Source organism: Thunnus maccoyii, chromosome 16, assembly GCF_910596095.1.
Source record: "Thunnus maccoyii chromosome 16, fThuMac1.1, whole genome shotgun sequence".
In the NCBI taxonomy this organism is placed as follows: domain Eukaryota; kingdom Metazoa; phylum Chordata; class Actinopteri; order Scombriformes; family Scombridae; genus Thunnus; species Thunnus maccoyii.
The window spans coordinates 3,359,218-3,380,189 of NC_056548.1; the positions used below are offsets into that span (position 1 = coordinate 3,359,218).

The 20,972-nt window shown below is 40.4% G+C and overlaps 1 protein-coding gene across 1 annotated transcript in view; it reads left to right on the plus strand.

Moving 5' to 3' along the window:
* The window catches only part of kcnh5b (potassium voltage-gated channel, subfamily H (eag-related), member 5b), a 184,509-nt gene extending 164,501 nt beyond the window's left edge, over window positions 1–20,008 (plus strand). The window contains exon 13 of the mRNA XM_042387798.1: window positions 16,616–20,008. Within this exon, the coding sequence (XP_042243732.1) occupies window positions 16,616–17,719 (1,104 nt within the window). The 3' untranslated portion in view covers window positions 17,720–20,008. The remainder of the gene's footprint in view (window positions 1–16,615) is intronic.
* The last annotated feature ends 964 nt before the right edge of the window (window positions 20,009–20,972 follow it).

Here is a 20,972-nt window from a genome sequence, read left to right on the forward strand (position 1 = left end):
TGCTGTTTGTTAGCAGAGCTGCTTAGCCGCCACTTTCTGCTGCTCTGCAAACCTTTTTTTATTTTAATTATTACTGTATAGCAACAGCTAATGTGGGATAAAAGCAAAAAACAGCTCCACTGCAGTTAGATCATTTTTTATAACTCTGAGTACTTTGCATAATTTACACTGTTTGACGGACTGCTGGTTGGCAGCTGCGGATGGGAGTGTTTGGATGTGTTTCAGTGTGCTGACTTGGCTTTGGCTTCATGTAGTCACACTGCTGCAATTACATAAATTCTTTTTTTTTTTTTTTTTACATCAGAGCTGCCTGCAGAGTAAGGTGAATTAACACAGCTTTAAATTCTCATCTCTGTTATAATGAGTACGATAGAAAAACGACAAACACACACACCTGGCCCTTATTACAGCTCGGTGGATGACACCCAGCATGCACTGCAGCAACCTTTTGATTTAATTAGCTGGAAGGGATATCCTGTCCTCACCCTTTGCTCTATTATTTCTATACTTGAAGTTGTAATTCTGAAAGTTTCAGTCCCGGTAGATTTGGTTGACACCCGTGGTTACCGTGGTAACAGCAAGTGTGGTTCAATACTACAGCAAATAACTGTTGAGCAGCAGTTTTGTAAGAAATACGGCAGAACAGCAGCGGGTGTATCTGTTTACATTGCATACTAACAAAAGGTGACATATCATGTACATTTCCAGGTGTATATTTATATTCTGGGGCTCTACTTTGCATGATTTACAGTTAAAAACTTATTTATCTTATACTGGCCCTTTATGCAGACCCTCAGTTCAGCCTCTGTCTGAAACAGGCAGTTTTAGCTGCTTTAAGGCCTGCCCTCCCAATCAGCCCACTCTGTTCTGATTGGCCAGCTCCCTCCAACCCCAGAGGCTACGTAAACAAACTATAACAGGATTTCACTTCTTTTTCTGATTCTTTACTCGAAATGTCAACTTCTCAGAGACATCTGTACACGGTCGAGCTGAAATCAAATCTGAAATATGCGAGTGGACAATGTAAACACAAAGGTAACTGTGCAAACGGAGCTTTCAGAGCAGGTTGAAGCCCTGGTTTTTGACTTTCAGGGAGTTTTTTTTACATGCGTTCACCTCAAGTTTTGATACTTTGACCGTGTTTAACATAGACATTTTAACAGTATGTAAATGACAGAAAATCACAAAAAAAAGCGTGTTATGTCCTTTTTAATGAAGAAAGCAGTCTAGTTTTTCCATCACACCATGAGTAAACATGATCTGATTTCATACTGCACACAGTGTTTTCCACACAATAGCACGGCACAGTAAAAGTCGGTTACCTTGCCTCAGCTTTCAGCTCTTCATCTAACCGCTCACTGTAGCTGCTTCTTGTTTCATTACTCCTCACAGTATTTAATACTGATCCACTGACAAAACTGACAATGTTGTCTTGTTTAATTGAAGCATTTTTGAAGAATGACAACAATGAGTTTCCTGTGACCTCTTCACAATTAAAGTCACCTCATGTTTCGCCAGTTGAATGCTTTCAGCGTGAAGCCACAGCAGTAAGAAATGTTGGGTTTGCATGTTGTAAAGAGAGCAAACAGTATACAGTGAGGCTGATAACCAGACAGTAACTCTGAATTACATGCTGTATTATCTATACTGTATATCTATATATATATATATATAATTTCTTGTGAATCCCTTGTGTGTGTGAAGGTAATTTTACTCCAAAGCAAGAATGGTGGACTCTGCCACTAACAATGAAAACTACTATATAGAAAGATAATTGCAAAATGTAAATACATACAAATAAAGGAAAACTTCAGGCCAGTAGACCTTTTGTTAAATGCTTCTTCACTTCAGTCCAGACAGAGTTCGTCCTTATCTGCCACTTTAAGCTAAAAACTTATTTCATCAAGAAGTAAAACCAGTCCTCCTCAGTGTCCTTGTCTGCCTCCTCTAACATCATCTTAAAAAGGGAAAAACTAAATTTTTCTGCCTTTTTTGTCATGACTGAAGTCCTTCTTGATTTGATTTTGATATAAACAGCCTGAAGTTCTTACTCAAAAAGTAAGATTCAATATTCTTTATTTCTTAATTTATCAAGCTCATAACCTCGTAAACATGACAAATAGGATTTCTGCTAAAAAGCAGAGTTATACTGAAGACTAATTTCATTTGATGCTGAAATGAAAATGAAATGTCAAAATGAAAGCAAATATTAAATTCATCAAAAGGGTTCTCGCTTATCAATTTTCTGTATATAGAAGCGTGTAATAACACCAAACTGTGAGAGACTACAGACGCTTAATATCACATTCAGTTCTAAAGTTTCATATCTTTACAGTGTGTGACCTCACATTTCTACAGTAAACACCAGCCTCATGAGCCTTGAGCTTTTTTGTGATTGTGTCATTTTTTTTCAACTTATTATTTCATCAGGGTTGAAGTTTAGTAAAATATTTGTAGAAAGCTTTTCACTTTTTAACAAGAGTCTGTTTTTTATTACAGAGAAAACTGAAACTGAAATAAATAAAATAACTTTTCAAAACTAAAATGAAATTAAAATAAGGTCGTCCAAAACTTCAAAATAAAAAAAAAAATAAAATAAAATAAATGAAAAACTGTATTGTGGCCTTTTAGACTCAAAGTGAAAAATAAAAATTATTTTTATAATGATTCAATTTTTCAAAAGATGAGAAAACATATTCAATAGGTTTCTTAAGTAAACACCAGCTGAGTTGAGATTCAAGGCTCATTCTTGACAAATCTCAACTCAACATCCAAGTACTGCAGTTCTGGAGCTTTCAGTCGTGCCACATGATCCTCATCAGTACATGGGTTAGGGTTTTGCCTGTTGTCAGATGTAGATGATGTGAATGTTTATGAACATATGCAACTCCGACTGCTGATCATCAAGCAATATGATCAAAAGCTCTTGAACGGATACTCAATGGACCTTGAGGTGAGATTTAATAACAACCAGCTGAAATTCAAAAACAATTATTTCTATTGCAGTGACTGTGACTCAGTCGTCATGGAGATGCCATCCTCATGACAACTAAGCAGAATGGAGTTTGCTGTAGTAGATATGTGGTTGAAAGTATTTTAAAAAATCTAGTAAGTGGACCATAATTTTTACTACTAGTTGGAGGGCAAGAATTCATTTTCACAATCTATAAATTGTCAGAAATAGACTAAACTAGAACTCAATTGAAAACATAATGAAATTAGACTTAATTTGAAAGTTGTTTACACACCTAAAGGTACATTTAGTAGCTGTTATGGCGCTTTCAGTTGTGTCACACGATCTTCATCACTAGATGGAGTTTTGCAATGGAATTGAACATTTTGGACAACACAGTTTCATGCTGACTCCAGCTGCTGCTGAAGATCAAGTGATATGATCGAAAGTCTTTGTCGTGGAGTTGTCATCTCCATGACAACTAAGAGTAGAAATGTTGTTGAAAGTAAAAAATTTAAAAAAAAACCTAGTAAGTGGAGCTTAATTTTATTTAGTTTGTTGTCAAACTGCTATTTTCATGGTCAAGAGTTTATTTATTCCTTACACTGAAACTCAAGGTCCATTTAGTAGCTGTTGTGGAGCATTAGACTATATCACATGACCTTCATCAGCAGATGATGAGTTTGACCATTTGACTTGGAATTGTAGATGTTCAAATTGACTTTTTTCTGAGCATTTTAGTGACTTGTCTTCATGTTGGCTTAAAAGCTAAGGTTCATTCTTGAGCTTCTTGAAGGCCAAATTTTTGTAAAACTGATTTTAGATCTTCAATTTATTCTTGTTGTTTGTCTGAATAAGGGTTTGAAATGTCGCTGCCAAACCAGCTGCATCTTTGTATAAAGCCTCAGCAGAGTTTAAGCGTGTCTCAGGTTTTCTCTGCTCTGTTGGTCTGTCTTGTGTTTGCTGGTTTATCTGAATGTGACCTGTTACACAAACAAGTCACGCTCCTCTCTAATGGGCCCCTCCGTCATTCCTGCACGCCGCCACGCCGCTCTCTCACCACATTCACACACACACACACACACACAGCTGCTTCCTGCTGGACAATTTCAGTGATGAATGAGAGAGAGAGAGAGAGAGAGAGAGCGCCGTACGGCCGCTGGCAGCTCTGCATAAACAACAAACCATCAGCAGTAAAAGAAAAACAGACTGATTTCCTGCTCGACGGCAGACTCTGAGACGGTACAGTGAGAGTGATGGAGGAGAGAGAGACATCAGCTGAGGAAACATCAAAATAAAAACTGCTCAGAGAAAGAGGGAGGCTGGAGGTAATCATGGTTACCCACAATGCTTTGCAGCAGATTCCTCGTGGGCCACATTTGATATTGAGTTTGGAAGATAAGGAGGCAGAAATCATCCTCTCTCTGTTTCTCTGGTCATATTCAGCATAATATACACTGATTTCTTTTTCTCTCTCACCTCTTTCTATCCTCTCTTATAATGTATTTCTTTCCACTGTGTCATCATGCTGGTTTTACTATAACATATTTATAACAGTATGTGAAATATGGGCGATCATACTCGTAATTCAGGACCCCCTGAAAACCTTGAAACTTCACGGTTTGGCTGTCCTCTGCTGTGCAACCCTGTCTCCTAGAAATGACTAACAGTCCTTTTCTGGATTATGTTAACATGTAATATTTTTTCAAATGAAGCAGTACTTTCTGCGCTGAAGTCGTGGGGACAAGGTTTAAGTGGATGGTGTGTGTGTGGTTAAGTTTTAGGCAACAAAAGCACTTTGGTTAAGGGTAGTGAAACATGGTTTCCGTTAAAGGGTGGGTCCATTATTTTTTGTTTTTTTTGAGGTTTTTATGTAATTCTGTAGCTTCCAAGTAGTGCTCCATATGTATTCAAATCCAAAAATTCAAATTTCGGTAGAAGTATGTATGTTTTAAGGTCAAAATGCCATTTTCTCAAGCCCTTTTAAAAACTTTTCCCATGTGACCTGATGTAGGTTTCTGCATGATGACGTTAATACATATAAACTGATATAAACCCCCTAGCCAGTAGCCACAGAGATGGACTGAGCACTCACTGTTGCTGCCGCTCTGCTAAACGTGCTAACAGACACACACAGACGGAGCATTTACTGTTGCTGCCGCTCTGCTAAACGTGCTAACAGACACACACAGACTGAGCACTCACTGTTGCTGCCGCTCTGCTAAACGTGCTAACAGACACACACAGACGGAGCGATTACTGTTGCTGCCGCTCTGCTAAACATGCTAACAGACACACACAGACGGAGCAGTCACTGTTGCTGCTGCTCTGCTAAACGTGCTAACAGACACACACAGACGGAGCACCCACTGTTGCTGCTGCTCTGCTAAACCTGCTAACAGACACACACAGACGGAGCAGTCCCTGTTGCTGCTGCTCTGCTAAACGTGCTAACAGACACACACAGACGGAGCACTCACTGTTGCTGCTGCTCTGCTAAACGTGCTAACAGACACACACAGACGGAGCACTCACTGTTGCTGCTGCTCTGCTAAACCTGCTAACAGACACACACAGACAGAGCAGTCCCTGTTGCTGCCGCACTGCTAAACGTGCTAACAGACACACACAGACGGAGCAGTCACTGTTGCACTGCTCTGCTAAACCTGCTAACAGACACACACAGACGGAGCAGTCCCTGTTGCTGCCGCTCTGCTAAACGTGCTAACAGACACACACAGACGGAGCAGTCCCTGTTGCTGCTGCTCTGCTAAACGTGCTAACAGACACACACAGACGGAGCGGTTACTGTTGCTGCCGCTCTGCTAAACGTGCTAACAGACACACACAGACGGAGCAGTCCCTGTTGCTGCTGCTCTGCTAAACGTGCTAACAGACACACACAGACGGAGCGGTTACTGTTGCTGCCGCTCTGCGAAACGTGCTAACGGACACACACAGACGGAGCAGTCACTGTTGCTACCGCTCTGCTAAACGTGCTAACAGACACACACAGACGGAGCAGTCACTATTGCTGCTGCTCTGTGAAACGTGCTAACAGACACACAGATGGAGCAGTCACTGTTGCTGCTGCTCTGAGCTCTGAGCTCTCCCACCAGTAAATGCAGTAAACAGCTGTGGTGGCGTTCTGTATTTCTGTGTATATTGTAAATGCATATACAGTATATATACTGTAATATCACATATATGGATATATCATATAAACAACAAGGTAGCAGTATCTGTTTCAGTGTTTGGTTTGTGCATGTTTACTGTAGTTTATTCTTTTCTCTCTCTCTTGGTCTGGCCATATTCAGGAAATAGTTTTATTTTTCACCTCAGTACCTCCCCATTTCATCATGTTTTTCTGTTTCAGATTTAGTTTTTTTTTTCCGTCCTGTTTTTCTATTTCTTCAGGCCAATCTTGACTTTACTGACATATATTCTCTCTTTCTCTCCCTCTGCTGTAATTTTTTTCCTCTCTTCCTATTTTCCTCCTTTTTTTCATCCTAATGTTCATTTTCTTCTCTTTCTTTAATATTCTATCTTCCCCTCTCTCTATCTCTTGATATCCATATAGTTTTTTATGTGCATATCTATCAGAGTGCACCTCTCTCTTTCTTTTATTTGAAAACTAAATCAGCTTTATCAGCAGGAATGTAATTAGAATAAATATTGCTGAAGCAAGGTGTGCAGTGTAAGCATTTAATGGGCAAGAAAAAACAAGGTTATGCATAAAATTACAAGATAGGATACTGTACATACAGTACAAAGCTATATATAATACACAGTCTTATACATGCTTTTAATATTATGTAATATTTCTTCTTCCCTTTCTCTACTGCCCAGATTTATAGTGTGTAATGTTTTCTACTTCATCCCTCCCCTCCAGTCAGAATATCATGGCCTGACTGAAATGAAAACATTACTCAACCTAACCAGCGTCTGTCTGTGAAACCCTAAATAAACCCTGACTCTCTCCCTCTGCTCTGCTCTTTAATATTTAATCAGGCCTGACGAACACTCAGGCACCACGTAAACATAATGTTTCATTTGTTCTGTCTCTGGCTGGTGCTCTTGTTCTGGGGAGGAGCTTTATCGATGTTGAAATCCAGTTTATATTTGAACTATTTTTATAACGAGAGCTTTGAAGTCTGAGCCTAAAATAGATTTCGGTGCCATGTTGTTTAGAGCGCCTCTGCGCCAACAGCTGTCTGAAGCTGAGAGAGCAGAAAACAAGTGTATACACACTTCCTGCTTCCTTCCTTTAGAATAATATCTGTTCCTGTCATTATTCTCTCTTTCACAGGATTAAAATCAATTCATTGATTGTCTTCATCACGTAACTGACGGGGCAATTGATTTGTCAGTGTCAAGCTGTAGACTTCCCACAATGCATGAACTCATTATCGTTGTTGACACTAACCCTTTTGTTCTCACCTTGTAAACATTATGTGTTAATGAGCAGTCTGTTGTTATAAAAAAGTCGTTGACGTAAGGATGTAATGACTTTTACTGCACATCTGTCCCGATGTGCTGAATCTACAGTGTTTTATAGGTAGAAAAGGCTGTTTGACACTGCAGTTTATGTGGATTCAAACATAATGTGAACTAGAGAGGTTTTAATAATAAAAATCACTTCGACAACGACAGTGAGACAAACAGACTGAACACATATGGTTACATGTTGTAGCTGTTAGTGTGGATCTGAGCTCAGAAAGTTGGTCCCAAAAAGACAGATGTTTAAAGTCTTATATGAAAAAGAATTTGACAGTTTTTTTGTTCAGATGATCTCATTTTCTTCTTCTTCTTCTTCTTCTTCTCCTTCTTCTCCTTTTCCTCCAGTTTTAATAGAAGCCACAGACTTTAACTGACTCTCACACCTAACCTGTTTGGTTCGGTTAAAATGAACTCAGATTTGTTTGCGTGGTTAGTACAGTTCATGTGGGCTTGTACAAAAGCTGTCAATCAAACCCTGGTGTGGACTAAAGAACTGAACCGAGACCACTTGAAAAGGTGGGTCACAGTCCGCTGTCAAGCGTTACTGTGATGCGGCTTGTTTGTGGTGTGAAAGTAAACAAACCAACCACAGGATTTTATTATAGCAGATATGTGATTTTAGCATCATTTCAAAAGCTAAACTACTAATAAATCCATCTTCTGATCGTGAAATCTGTTCAGGAAGTGATCTGTATAAGTCATGTGTATATTCATATATATATACGTATGCAAATCATTTGGTAACCATGGTAACACATAAGCTTAAGACTGCTGTGCTTGTATCCTACTCTGTATACTTTCATTAAGTCCATTAAAAAGTGTATGACAATGATCCCACAGTAATAAGTCCTGAATCATTACTGTACAAGACGCCTCTTTTTCGTTCTGTCTCTACTTGTTAGTCATTATTCATAACATGAGATCAATTTGCAGTCTAATAATACTAATAATGCTTATAATCAGTTATATAATCAGTAATTTCTTTGTGAGCTCTTTTCTGACACCAAAGAACATAAATATACACATCAGAAGCATTAAAGTGTTGCATAAACTTCCGTCAGTCACCGGAGTTTGATTTCCCCACGTGGGTCCTGATGATGCAGGATGACAGTCACCAAAACTGTCCAATCAGGTGACTTGTCAGTCTGTATAACATCACTCTTAGTCTTCTCGGGTTGTTTGTAAAAAGTCAGTGAACCGGACCAGAACTAAAACAGACCAAATGAACTGAACTACATGTGTGAAAGCATCCCAAGACAACATTTAAGGCAGCAAGGCTGGAAGAACTTTTTCACATATGATAAGTTGATTTTTAAGGCGTTTTCATATCTCTAGAAATGTTTTATTAGATTTATGTGTCTGTTTGGCTCCTGATGTAAAGAAGAGGACACGTTGGATCTGTGCCTGAATAATCTATCACAGTCACAGTCACATGGATACTGTTTCATGATCATATCAGAGAAATATACAAAGAAAATGTGTAAAATAGTTTCTTGTTATTGGACACACTGTAATCAAATCACATTGGACTGAAATATTATTCATTTCCAGTCTTTGTCTGCTTTGCTCCTGCAAAGAAAGCTTTTGAAAGTGAGTACAAGTGTTCTGTCTGACACTTTGGGGAAGAGAAAAGTAGACATTCGTACATAGATGATAGTTGTACTTCTGACTCTCAGTGTTCTTTTCAAGGATTCTTTTCCACCTCAACTTGATTCACATTGATTATTTAGTGAATGAGATGTTTCTTACCTCCAAAAACTGAGCTGCAAGAAGATGTGCAAATTGCATCTCATTCATCTAAATGTCTGGAACAAAATGTCACAAGTGTAAGAAATGCTGACATGGAGTATGAGGTTGTTTTTAGGTGAAGACACTAGTCCAAAATGTCTTATTATTGGAATTGTCATGTTCTCTAATCTCTCTGTGAGGTTTTTTCTGTGATGATGTTATTTCTGATGGACCTCCTGTTGGGTGGGGGTTAGCTGATCTCCTCCAGGCTCTGCTTGCTAATTTCTCTTCCCATTAGCATATGCATCCGCAGATCTGCATGCTGAGTTCTCAGGAGAACACCAGGATGCTCTCAGGAGAATGTGGGGTGAACTATAAAAGGACCACACTGACTCAACGCTCAGTAGATAACCACACAGCGTACAAATCAACAAGCTGGAGACTTGTGGGAAGGTGATGTGTTATACTGGTCCACAACAGGAAAACCACCTTTAGTCCGTTAACGCTGATGATCATAAAGATTCAGAATTTTAATGTCAATGTCGATTAAGTTATTTGTTGACTGATAGAAAATGGCACATTTATTGTTTCTGGGTTTACACTTGTGACCTCGTCCAGCCAACACACACACCTGTCTGATAAGCACATGTGCTTTGGTGTGTATTTCATAAACAAACCTGAGAGGACGCAGGTGTGCATAAACAGGCAGGAAGCAACTGTTACATAACTGCTGTTTCCACTACAATGATAATATGTTTTTAGTATTTGTCTGTGATTGAGGTTATGTTGGTTGTTTGTTTGTTTTTGGTGTACTTACAGTACAGCTTCACCTACTGTACTGGACTACTGGTTATTATGTGTGAGTACAATTCATTTTAGATAAATATTTACATTGTTAAAGCTGCACAAGACTAAATTTGACTGTAAAACAAGTCTGTTTTAGTTGGAATTCAACAGACAAAAGCATTTGATTTGGCTCTAATCAAAGCACAAAGCTTATTGAATCAGATAAGAAACAAATTCTCCAGTGCAAATTTTATTACATGATTTTATTCAAATTAAATATATTAATTATTTTCAATTATATCGTCCCCCAGTGGTGTAACTGTAACTTCTCACCTTGCTGACCTGTAAATCAGTGCGCTCCATGACATCACTCTACGATACGGTTACAGGTGCAACCATTGGTGATGATGGATGTTAAGTTACCCTTTAAAGACTTGAGACATGAAATCAAAAACAATGAAGTCTCAAGTTTCGACGCTGGTAAAATCCCAGAACAATTAAAAAAAATAAAAGAAAATAAGACAGCATCAGACAGGTCAAGGTTGATGCTATGAAAGGTTTCAGGCTGGACTGTTAAAGAAATAAATGTTGTCATGTGTCATATTAATGTCAGTATTGAAGAAGAAAATACACATTTGGGTAGAGACTTGATAATCAAGTGATGTCTGGGAACAACTCCTTGATCAACAAGATGCCAACTGTGTGTCTTTCCTGCCTTTGAGCCCTGCTGATTTGACCTTTTTGATACTGTCTGAATGCAGCTACCCCCCCCCCCCCCCCCCTTTCCTGTTTTTGCCCTCTTGATTTCACCTACCTGAGAGTCGTCGTCGTCCCCCCTTACCTCCTGCCTTACCTCCCTACCTTTTGGTTACCATTTGTTTGATCTTACAGTATAAAGTGTTTCCATCCCTTCTGCTCTGGGTCAGTAAGCTCACCGCATTTCCGGAATGTTATTAAACCACTTCCACCACAGCAAACTTTGAACAAGGACTTTATTCAACAGTATTCAAAGCTGAAAGTTTTACTTCTTGATGTGCAGTTTGTTATGACAACTTGTGACTTGCCTTGGACTTGTTTCTGACCTCTGAATCATTGCCCACATTACTGATTATCTTCAACAGTTCAAACGGTCATGGATGGCTGTCTCCACCATTGGAAAAAAAAAAACAACTGAGCCAATCAGAGCTGTGAAGTCATTTTCCTCCAAGAAAACATTCACCCAAGAAAAAAATAGCATCAGAAAAATCACCACCAAACACCAGAAAGGCAGCCAGTGTGGATCAGATCAATGCAGCTGTAAAGGTGGCTGAAAGTTAAAATAACAGCTCTTAACATGACATATTCCTTTGATTGCAGTGAAAAAAGTTCCTTCCTGAACAGGTACCCCAAAACCAACAGAATGGTGGAGGAGATTTCAGTCTAGCACATTTCGTACAGGCCTGTGAGAAGAGGTCTAATCAGGCAGCAATAGTGATAACACCTGTGTGTGGTTGGACTTTGAGTGTGCAGGGTTTTAGGATTTTAACTTTTGGAGGTGTTCTACCATGTCAACCGAAACAGATAGAGCACTTGCTACTGGGGGGTTAAAACAAAACAACCACCCAAAAAGAAACTGGTTAGAATAAACATGTATGGCTGAATTAATGAGGTGAAATACAATAACAATTCCATCTGATTACCAGATTAGAACTTATTCAGAACTTAACAGTTATTCTGTTTTCTTTACTGTTCCAGTAAGGGCATTATGAATATAGTACAGATGTTTCTTAGCACAGGATTTGCAATTTAACATTCAATTAAAACTGTTTTTTGAACAAAAAATTTTACAAATGGTACATTAGGGGTGTGCCTGAACACAAATACGTTATTCGGCAAAGCACAAATGGAGGGTTTCTTACGACTATTTGTTTTATACAAATATTTTAAAAATTATTTGTTTTCGGGAAGAAAAAAAAGTCAAATACCAGCATGCAGGTCGGTTACATCTCTATCTCAGTGTCTCTTCTCTGCTCCACTGTTACGTCTATCAGCAGGTCTCAACGAGGGGAGTCACATCCACCTGCTACATGACGCACATTTCCTAATTTGGACATCACTCCTGGAGTTGGAGGTGTTCCCCAGAGATAAAGCTGATCACCTGACACTTTCATTTTCTAAAATTAAAAGCATAATAAAAACAAAACCAGGATTTTTTTAAGCCTCTTTTTACACTTTTATTCGAATACAAATACAAATAATTTTGCTGCCTCAACAAATACAGATACAAATACAAATACTGGACCCTCTGCACATCCTTATGGTACACAAAGAAACATCTTTAACAAAAGAATAAAATGGAAAGTTTGAAAAGATGTCATGAAAAGTAGTGCCACCAAATAAATAAATAAATAATCATTAAATCGAATAGATTACAGATGATAACCAGCTTTTAGAAAGTCTCAAAAAGAAAAAAAAAATCTCACCAGAGGTGGACACAAAATCCGAGTAGTTTAACTTCTTCAGATGAATAAACATTTTAATGAAAGGTTCTGAGTTCTGTCAAAGACCCGCAATTTAACAGCATTCAAGTATTCAATAACCTAATTTCTTGTAATAAGCTAAAGATCTTTTGTATCAAAGGTCTTATGACTGGTGATACGATGTAGCCTGATTAATCACTTCAGTCATAAGGTCATCACAAACTTTTAAATTATACCTCTAAAGGCAAAAGCAATCTGTCATTAACAAAGCTTTGTAATGCAGCTCAGCACATCTCACATTACCCTTTTTTTATATTCTTTGTAGTAATCATACAGATGAAGAGGAGCTCCTGATTTCTCTTTCCTGCCTTAATATGACAGCTGTACAGCTGAGTGCCTCCTGAGGAGCCATTAATCTATCTTGCTTTCTGTTGCAACTTCTCACTTCTCAGACACTGACAAGAGCGGGCCATTCAGCAACATTTTTCATAACTCCTTCTTCTGTGCATGAGTCATGGTGGACGGACACTTCAGATTGTGAATGAGGCTCCATATGTGAGCGCTGGCTGTCGAGGAGGCAGAAGGATGGAATAATTAGGTCAGCAGAAATTAGGCTGAATGTGAGAAATGAGTCAGGCCATTCAACCCCGGAGCCACGCGGTCAAAGCACTCATCATGCGGAGCTGTAAGACGCGTCGCGCTGCCAGCCATTACTGCGACGCTAAATGATTTTCTTTAGAGTCTTTTAAAACCTCTCACCAGCAGGCATAGTCTTTTTAGTAATGGATCTGAGTAAATTACAGTGTGTCTAATGCATCACAAAAAGTTTCTTTTTGCTTGAGAAGAGCCACAGTATGGCTTTGTACTGACTGTGTAGCGTGATCTTAAGCTCCTGCATCAGGACACAAATCCTGGTCGAGGTTGAAGTTGGCTTGAAGTCTTTTGAGAGGCTTTGAGATGACAAGAGTCCTTTGTGGTGGGAAGTTCTGGTTAGTGACAGATGCAGAGAATAAACCTGCAGCATCGAGGTGCCTCATACAGAGGATCTGTTAGTCAACGACTGCCAAGAGTTGGCAAAGATTAAACATTAACAGCAAAATGGAACACAAACATAGACGGAAAAACAGATGTTGTGGTTTGGATGCTGGTCCATTCGGTAAAGTAAAAGTAGTGGACTAATGGTGTAATTATGCTTCTAAATATAAGTGCCTGTGACACCATCAACTGTCTTGTTTTTTAGCTTGACTTGCCGGCCTTGGGTAAACAATAAGTGGAGATTATTTTGTTGTTTAAAAGGTCAAGAACAGACTGTCAAGCTCAACTTGAAGCCAACATGGACGAAAAGTCCTAAAAGGCCTCAGAATAATGAAAGATTCATGATATCTGATGAAGAATATGTGATACATCAAAAGCCCCAGGACAATCAAAAACCTTGAGTGGAGAGTGTTTTCTCAACAGTTTCTAAAAAAAATGATGGACACGCTGTATTTGGCCAACGCAGAGCCTGTCGCTGTCTGTTGCATATGAGCACAAAAATATCTCCAGAGCAGACAGAGTTATTGTATTTGGAAAATTGACTTCAGACGCCCAAAAGGTCCCTGTGCGGGCAGTTGTCTTGGTCGCCCAAAAATGTCAGCTATTCTCACAGGTTATGTCATGTGAATGTCAACCTATTGTCGGAGCAGGATAATGAGCTGTCCACTGGCCAATTTTTGCCCTTATTACCGATAGAATGGACAGAACAGTCCCAAAAGTGTTCTGATGACAATGGATTTAGATTAATACACCTGTGAGGGGACACAAGGGTGAGTGCTCATGTAGCTGATAGGAAAGTGACATGTGACAAATCCTCCAGGCTGGACTTAAACCCAGGATGCAGCGGTTTAACAATGAGCCAAGACACCCAACTTGCTATTTTCTACTTTTAAAATGATAACATAGACAAGCACCAATGATACATTCCATGTATCACCATATAAACCATATAAATAAAGGAAAGAATGATTCTTTTAAGCTCCAAGTCATTCAGTTAGTTTAAATTTAAAGTAAATGCCATGTCAACTTTCAGCACTTCAACTTTAAATGACGCTTCAACAATTTTCTGCACTTTGTATTCTACCAACACATCAGTTCATTTCTGCAGTTTCATGTAAAATGACACGTCAGCTCCTCTCAGCACTTTGACTTCACCTGACACTTCAAATCCTTTCCACACCGTTACTTCAAATGACAACTTTCAGCGCTTTGATTTCAACTGACACATCATCTCCTTTCAGCACTTTGATTTCATCTTCTTCCAGCAATTTTAATTCAACAACTTTCAGCACTTTAATTTCAGCTGACACTTCAGCTCCTTTCAGCAGTTTCGCTTCAAATAATGGTACATTATCACATTCAGCAGTTTCAGTTCACCTGACACGTCAGTTCCTTTCAGCACTTTTACTTCAAATAACATGTCAGCTCCTTTCATTACTTCAGCTGATACATCAGCCCATTTCAGCAGTTTCAGTTTAACTAACACATCATCTTCTTTCAGAGATTTCACTTCTACTGACACTTCACACTTACTCATTTCAACGCTGTCACTTGAACTGTCACTGGAATTGCTTTCAGCATTCACTTCAGTTGACATGTTGTGTCTTTTCATCACTTCATCAACTCCACATCCATCACAAACCTCTTTTTGTGCTTCGGTTTAAACTACCACTTCAACTCCTTTCAGTACTTCACTTTCAGATCTAATTTCAGTTCTTTTGGCGCTTTAATGCTTTTAAGATATTTCAGAATCTCCACTGAAACAAGACTTTAAGATATCAAAGCTGTTTCAACTGTTTCAACTACATTTTTGTTTTAGTGGAAACAAGCACACTTACATTTCCTTCAAGTTTTGAATAAATATATAATGCTTTTGAGGAAGATCATTTGTGTATTTTGTTTGTTAATTTGTCTGTGGAGCACTTTGTAAACTTGTTTTTGAGTGCTATATAAATAAAGTTTATTATTATTATTTGAAGGCAGTGATTTTATTGGACAGCTTTTAGGTAAATCCGGTATGAAACTGTGTGTGGAAGCTAAACCATGTTTGAATGAGTAAAGGAAAAAATACTGCCTACTGATATTCAAGGGTTTTTTTTTCATACTCTGTACTGGACACACTTAATATAACATTTACGATGCATTTCGGTTCTTGACAATTTAATTGCTGGAATTAATAAGAAGTGACTGGTAGTCAGAGGAAGTTCATCCTACTTGATCTCATCACATCAGCTTCATCGGCTCAGTTGTGACAGATTCTTGTTTTCATTTCTCCCTGTCAAAGAATTTTTGCTCTTCTTAGAAAGAGACAAATAGAAAAACAAAACCCCACCGGTGATAACGTCTCATTCAGTTTTCATCAAAACAAACTGTACTTGTCACAGTTACTTTAATTAAAAGTGTTAATCTTCCAGGTTTTTGCCTCCAGGTAGCTGTGAAGATTTGCAGTGATTGATGGTAGATCTCCGTCTCCCCCTGCTCGTACTCTCTCATGGAGCTGTAAGCAGACGTTGCTTGGTTTGGCTCAGGGAGCTCTCAGCAGCAGTGGTTGGATGAGCAGGAAAGATTGAAAGGAGGGAGGGTAGGAGGTAAAGATGGTTGGTTGGGTAGATTATGGATGACGGTGAAGTTGGCGAATCCCCTCCTTTCCATCTTTAACTCAAAGATCGACTCAGCTTGCCGTCTATTGGGAGCATTATCATTTTAACCAAGAATAACACTTAAATCATCAGTTGGATGGCTGGCTGCCTGCCTGGCAGGGATTTCTGTCATTCCCAATGTAATTAGTGTGTAAGAGGAGCCAGGAGAGAGCCTGGCGCCAGACCTGGGCAGAAAATACAGGGAGAGGTGTAGGAGCACTGATGGATAATTTAACACAGTTCTCCTGAAGCCAGCTACTCTTTGCAGTACCTGAGAGCACTGCAGAGGGACTGTGGCATGTGAATGTACTCAAGGGAAAAATTTAAGACAGATTTCCATAATAATAAATCTCCTTTTTTCTCATTGTTGTACAAGACGCCTTTATCTGCAATGATTAATGTGCAACGCGCCGCAGGGAGCACCAAAGAGAGAATTATTATTCATAGTATTCATATGAAATGATAAGTGTTCTGATAAGTGGCATATTGTTCTTTTCTGTGTGTTTCTCCTTCAGATAATTTTCCGCAAGATCAGCGAGGTGAAGAAGGAGGAAGAGGAGAGGCAGCGAGCGAAGAACGAGGTGCAGCTCACCATCCCGCAGGACCATCCAGTCCGGAAGCTTTTCCAGAAGTTCAAGCAGCAGAAGGAGCTCCGCAACCAGGGAGCCGCCGCTGCCTCACAGCTGGACCTGGAGAAGAACCAGCTGCAGGTGGAGCAGCACCACCACCAGCACCTGCACCCCCATAGCCTGCAGCTAGGCCACTCCAGCCTGCAGCACTCCCTGCCGCTCAGCCTGCAGCGGCCCCCTTCCTCCATGCAGAACGGAGCCCCGCCCAGCAGCAGCGTGCTGACCGTGTCTCAGGTCACACCCATGCAGAGCTCGCTGTCGTACAGCCACCCCGGCGAGCCTCCTGTCAAGCAGAATAACTGTGATATCATGGAGCTGCAGCCCAGTTCTGCTGGAGGGGGAGGTGAGCAGACTGTCAGGCTCAAAGTCAGCACCAGCCCAGCGCTGAGTAAGCCACCTGTCAAGGCTAGCGGCTGGATGCGCCTGAAAAACAACATGGCCCCAGTGGAGGCCAAGAAGGAGGGGCTGAACAACAACGTCACCAAGGCTGTTTCCGTGGAGATGCTCTCTCAGGAGGGCAGTGGCCAGGAAGCAGGAGGTAGTGGGGATGTAGAGGAGGGCGGAGTGTCCAGCAACAACCCCCTGCGCAAGACAGACTCGTGCGACAGCGGCATCACTAAGAGTGAGCTGCGGATCGACCGGGCAGGGGAGGCTCGGACCCCCGCGGCAGTCACTCCCCTCCTCCACAGCCCTCTCCCCGGAGGAGTGGGGTCTCCTCACCCTTTCTGCCCCATCCCGGAGCAGGCCCTGCAGACCGCGCTGCACGAGACCCGGCTTGAGCTCCGGGGGGACATCCAGACTCTGGGAGGCCGTCTGGGCGCCCTGGAGAGTCAGGTAGCCGAGATTATCAAACTGCTGTCGGAGAAGAGGCGGCCGTCCACGGGGGCGCCATCCGCCTCTACCACCCCCAAAACCAAAATCCAACGTCAGGACATTTTCACTGTTTCCAGGCCTGTTTCTCCAGACTCAGAGAAGGATGACGGGCTCTGAAGGGAGCTTAACCAGTGGTGTAGAGAGCGTCCTGGATTAACAGTGATCACATGGCACATATTCCTACGGATCACGATTATCAATTAAAGGTTATGCTCATTGTTTGGGCGTCCAGCTCTGTCGGATCCAATTACACCACTGGTCTCATTTCTCCGAGATAAAAAAACTGGCTTCTTTAACATTTGCACACTGACTTTGTCTCCGGGTCATGTGAGGGTACACACTCCTCGGTGACTTGGAGCCCGTTTTTTTTGATTGTACATACTTCTCTATGCATGTCCAGCTGGATTCTGGCCTGCCAAAGAAACAACAACTGAACATACGTATTGCCTGTATATTATGCAGTTGACTGCATGCAAATGGAATTTAAAGAGAACTGACATTTTATTGAGCTACACTGTACATATGAATATTTTTCATTGATAATTTACTATGTGGACATTCAGGGTTTGCATACTGGTAGCACTATAAACATTGAATAACAAAAAAGGGTTTACTGGCAAAGGGATTGTGCATGGATTATTTATAAGTAGAGAAATCGAAAAGGGATGGAGGGTTTTTTTTTTTCTTTGCCTGTGAGATGAAATAGAAGTGTGATTCTGCTCTCACGTTGCTCTCTAAGAACACAGATTCCCAAATGTGATCGAGCATCACCCCCTTAACACAGGGAGGGAATTTTATGGTTTGAGGAAAATCTTTTTTATATTTTGTTTAGTGATTTTGCTTCTTATAATAATTTCTATTTTTGATTACAGAAATGTCCTTGGCCTCTGTTTTGATGTCCGGTAAACCCTAAATGGTTATTTTGTTAGAATCCTCCTTGTGTCTATGCATCGCTCGGGTACGCCGCTAGAATATTCTGAATATTATACCTTTTTGTTATCATGTCGGTGAATGAAGGACGTTTTTTTGTTCCATTCCTCTGCATGAATCAGGGATGGCAGAATGCACTTTGGTTAAAGCTGGGATGACAAGAAGGCTTTGGGGAAATAACACGGAGTTTAGTTCACATAAAAGTCCACTCAGCACAGTGACATGTAATCCCACAGCCCCAGCACCACACACGGCAGTCTTAACCAGCGAGCGTCTCACTGAAGCCCGCTCTGAATTCCATTAACGACAGCAGCTTTGCCGCAAAAAGCTCAAGTAATAAAAAATGGAATACTGTACGTTTTATGATATCAGTTTTTCTAAATCTGCATGCAAAAGGAGTAGTTTTATGCTCCAGAGTGCGTACTTACACACGGACTCTTCATGCATACACATGCACCATGTGACGGCGTCTATTGATGACAACCCTGACGGCCCCGGGGAGACTTTTTTTCTTCACAGAAGGCAGATCAGTCGGTTTTGTCAGAAGTCGAAGCTTCAGGTCTTGTGAGATTCAGACGCTGTCCCTCCTCGCCCTGCAGTGCAGCAGCATTGATCCCATGACACACACACACACACTCACACATGTGATCATATTTGGTAAGGTAGAGTAAGAATAATAAAGCAGAACATAGATGTATGTAGCCATCATGGAAGCCTCAAATAGTTTTAAAGGACCAGATTCACGTTATTCCTGCTTTACTGCATTGTGTAACGTGTGGAGTGATCGGACAGGTGGCACAAAACGGGCTGATGTGAGGGAAGAAATTCACCAGTCACATGATGTAACATTGTCTGGAGGTCATTAGCTCTTATTATAAAGCAGGCTAGATTTATAAACACAGGATTTGACCTCTCAGTTTAATGGTTTTTATTTTGACAGGACAGGACAGTAGAGATTTGTGGTGCCACTGCAAGACGTCTGTCTATGCAGAAAGTGGTGACGCAGATATATCGATTTAAAAAGGATGAAAGGTGAAGAAAAAGAGATTTTTGCACACCTGACAGTCTAATGCCGGGATCAGAGTAAACAAAATGATCCAATCAAACAGAAAATATGCATTGGGTACAATAATTTGTCATTTTAACTCATCTCTGTGTCCAGGTGACAGCCAAGACAGCCAATCCTGCATATAGGACACTTCATAAGGCCACAGCATAACTATTTTTTCCCAATTTGACGATGTCATGATTTGATTTGGATGACGTGGTTGTTGACGTTCCTCATTCAGGAAGTATATATATGTGGAGGTACGCTTTAAACTAGTCTGAAACCTCAACTTTCCATTGGCAGGGGTCCAGAAAATGTGCATTGGGTACAATAATTTGTCATTTTAACTCATGATGTGTGTTCAGGCATAGAGGACACTTCACAAGGCCATAATGTAACTATTTTGCCCAATTTGACAACGTCTACCACGTCCATCATGATAATTTGGATGATGTGGTTGGTGACGTTCCTGATTCAGGAAGTCTATATATGCGGAGGTACGCTCTAGTCTGAATGCAGTGTCTTCTGACCCCGTCTAAAGTCAGTTTAGACGCTGTTTCGAGGGGCGAATCATCAACAAAGACCTCAAGTTTCCATTGGCAGGGGTTCAACATGTTGTCGGACGTATCTCTCGGCCAACTTAGGCAGGAGTTTAAAATAGTGACCATTTCATAAGACAAACATTGTGTACTCTGATCCTGGTGTGCAAGAATAAGAATCAATGAGGTAAATGTCCACATACTTAGAATTGGCATTTTTTATTTTAATGATCCCAGTTTCAAGCCAAGATAGTGTGTTTGTGTATGTAAAATGTATATGAACTAAAACAAAACAATTTACAGTTTTCTGGCTCTCACATCTTCTCCAAACTGCTTATTACACTGAAATTTAAACCTCTCCTTTATTTTCCCGTCTTTGTTGAAGCCAGTCACGATGTTAGACGAGCTGACTGGTTCAGTGGTGTTTCTCTCTGCTGTCAGCAGACTGGAAAATGATATGATTAGTGACTTTGTAATGCTAATTGGCATAAAATCACACCTGTTGAAGACGAGTTAGACTTCTAAGAGATTGATGAGATTTCTGTCACAATATGCTAATCAGGTTTGGCGTTTTAGAAAGGACACAGTTTTAATGGCTTCTGTTGTGCAAATTAGACTTTTTTTTTTTGGTTACTTTATTCAAATGAGGAATAACATCCTGCAAACAGCCCGTTTTCTGTTCCAACCTGCCTTACATTCACATCTGGTCACCGTTGGGACTTTAATGTTCTCTGCTGTCGGCCACTGAGCAGATCTCCTGGATCAGTCAGGGGTAAGTGCCTTGCTCAGGGGCCCCTCAGCAGCAGTTTCAGGCCAATTGGCCCCAAAGACAGATTTAGGAATTAGTCTATTA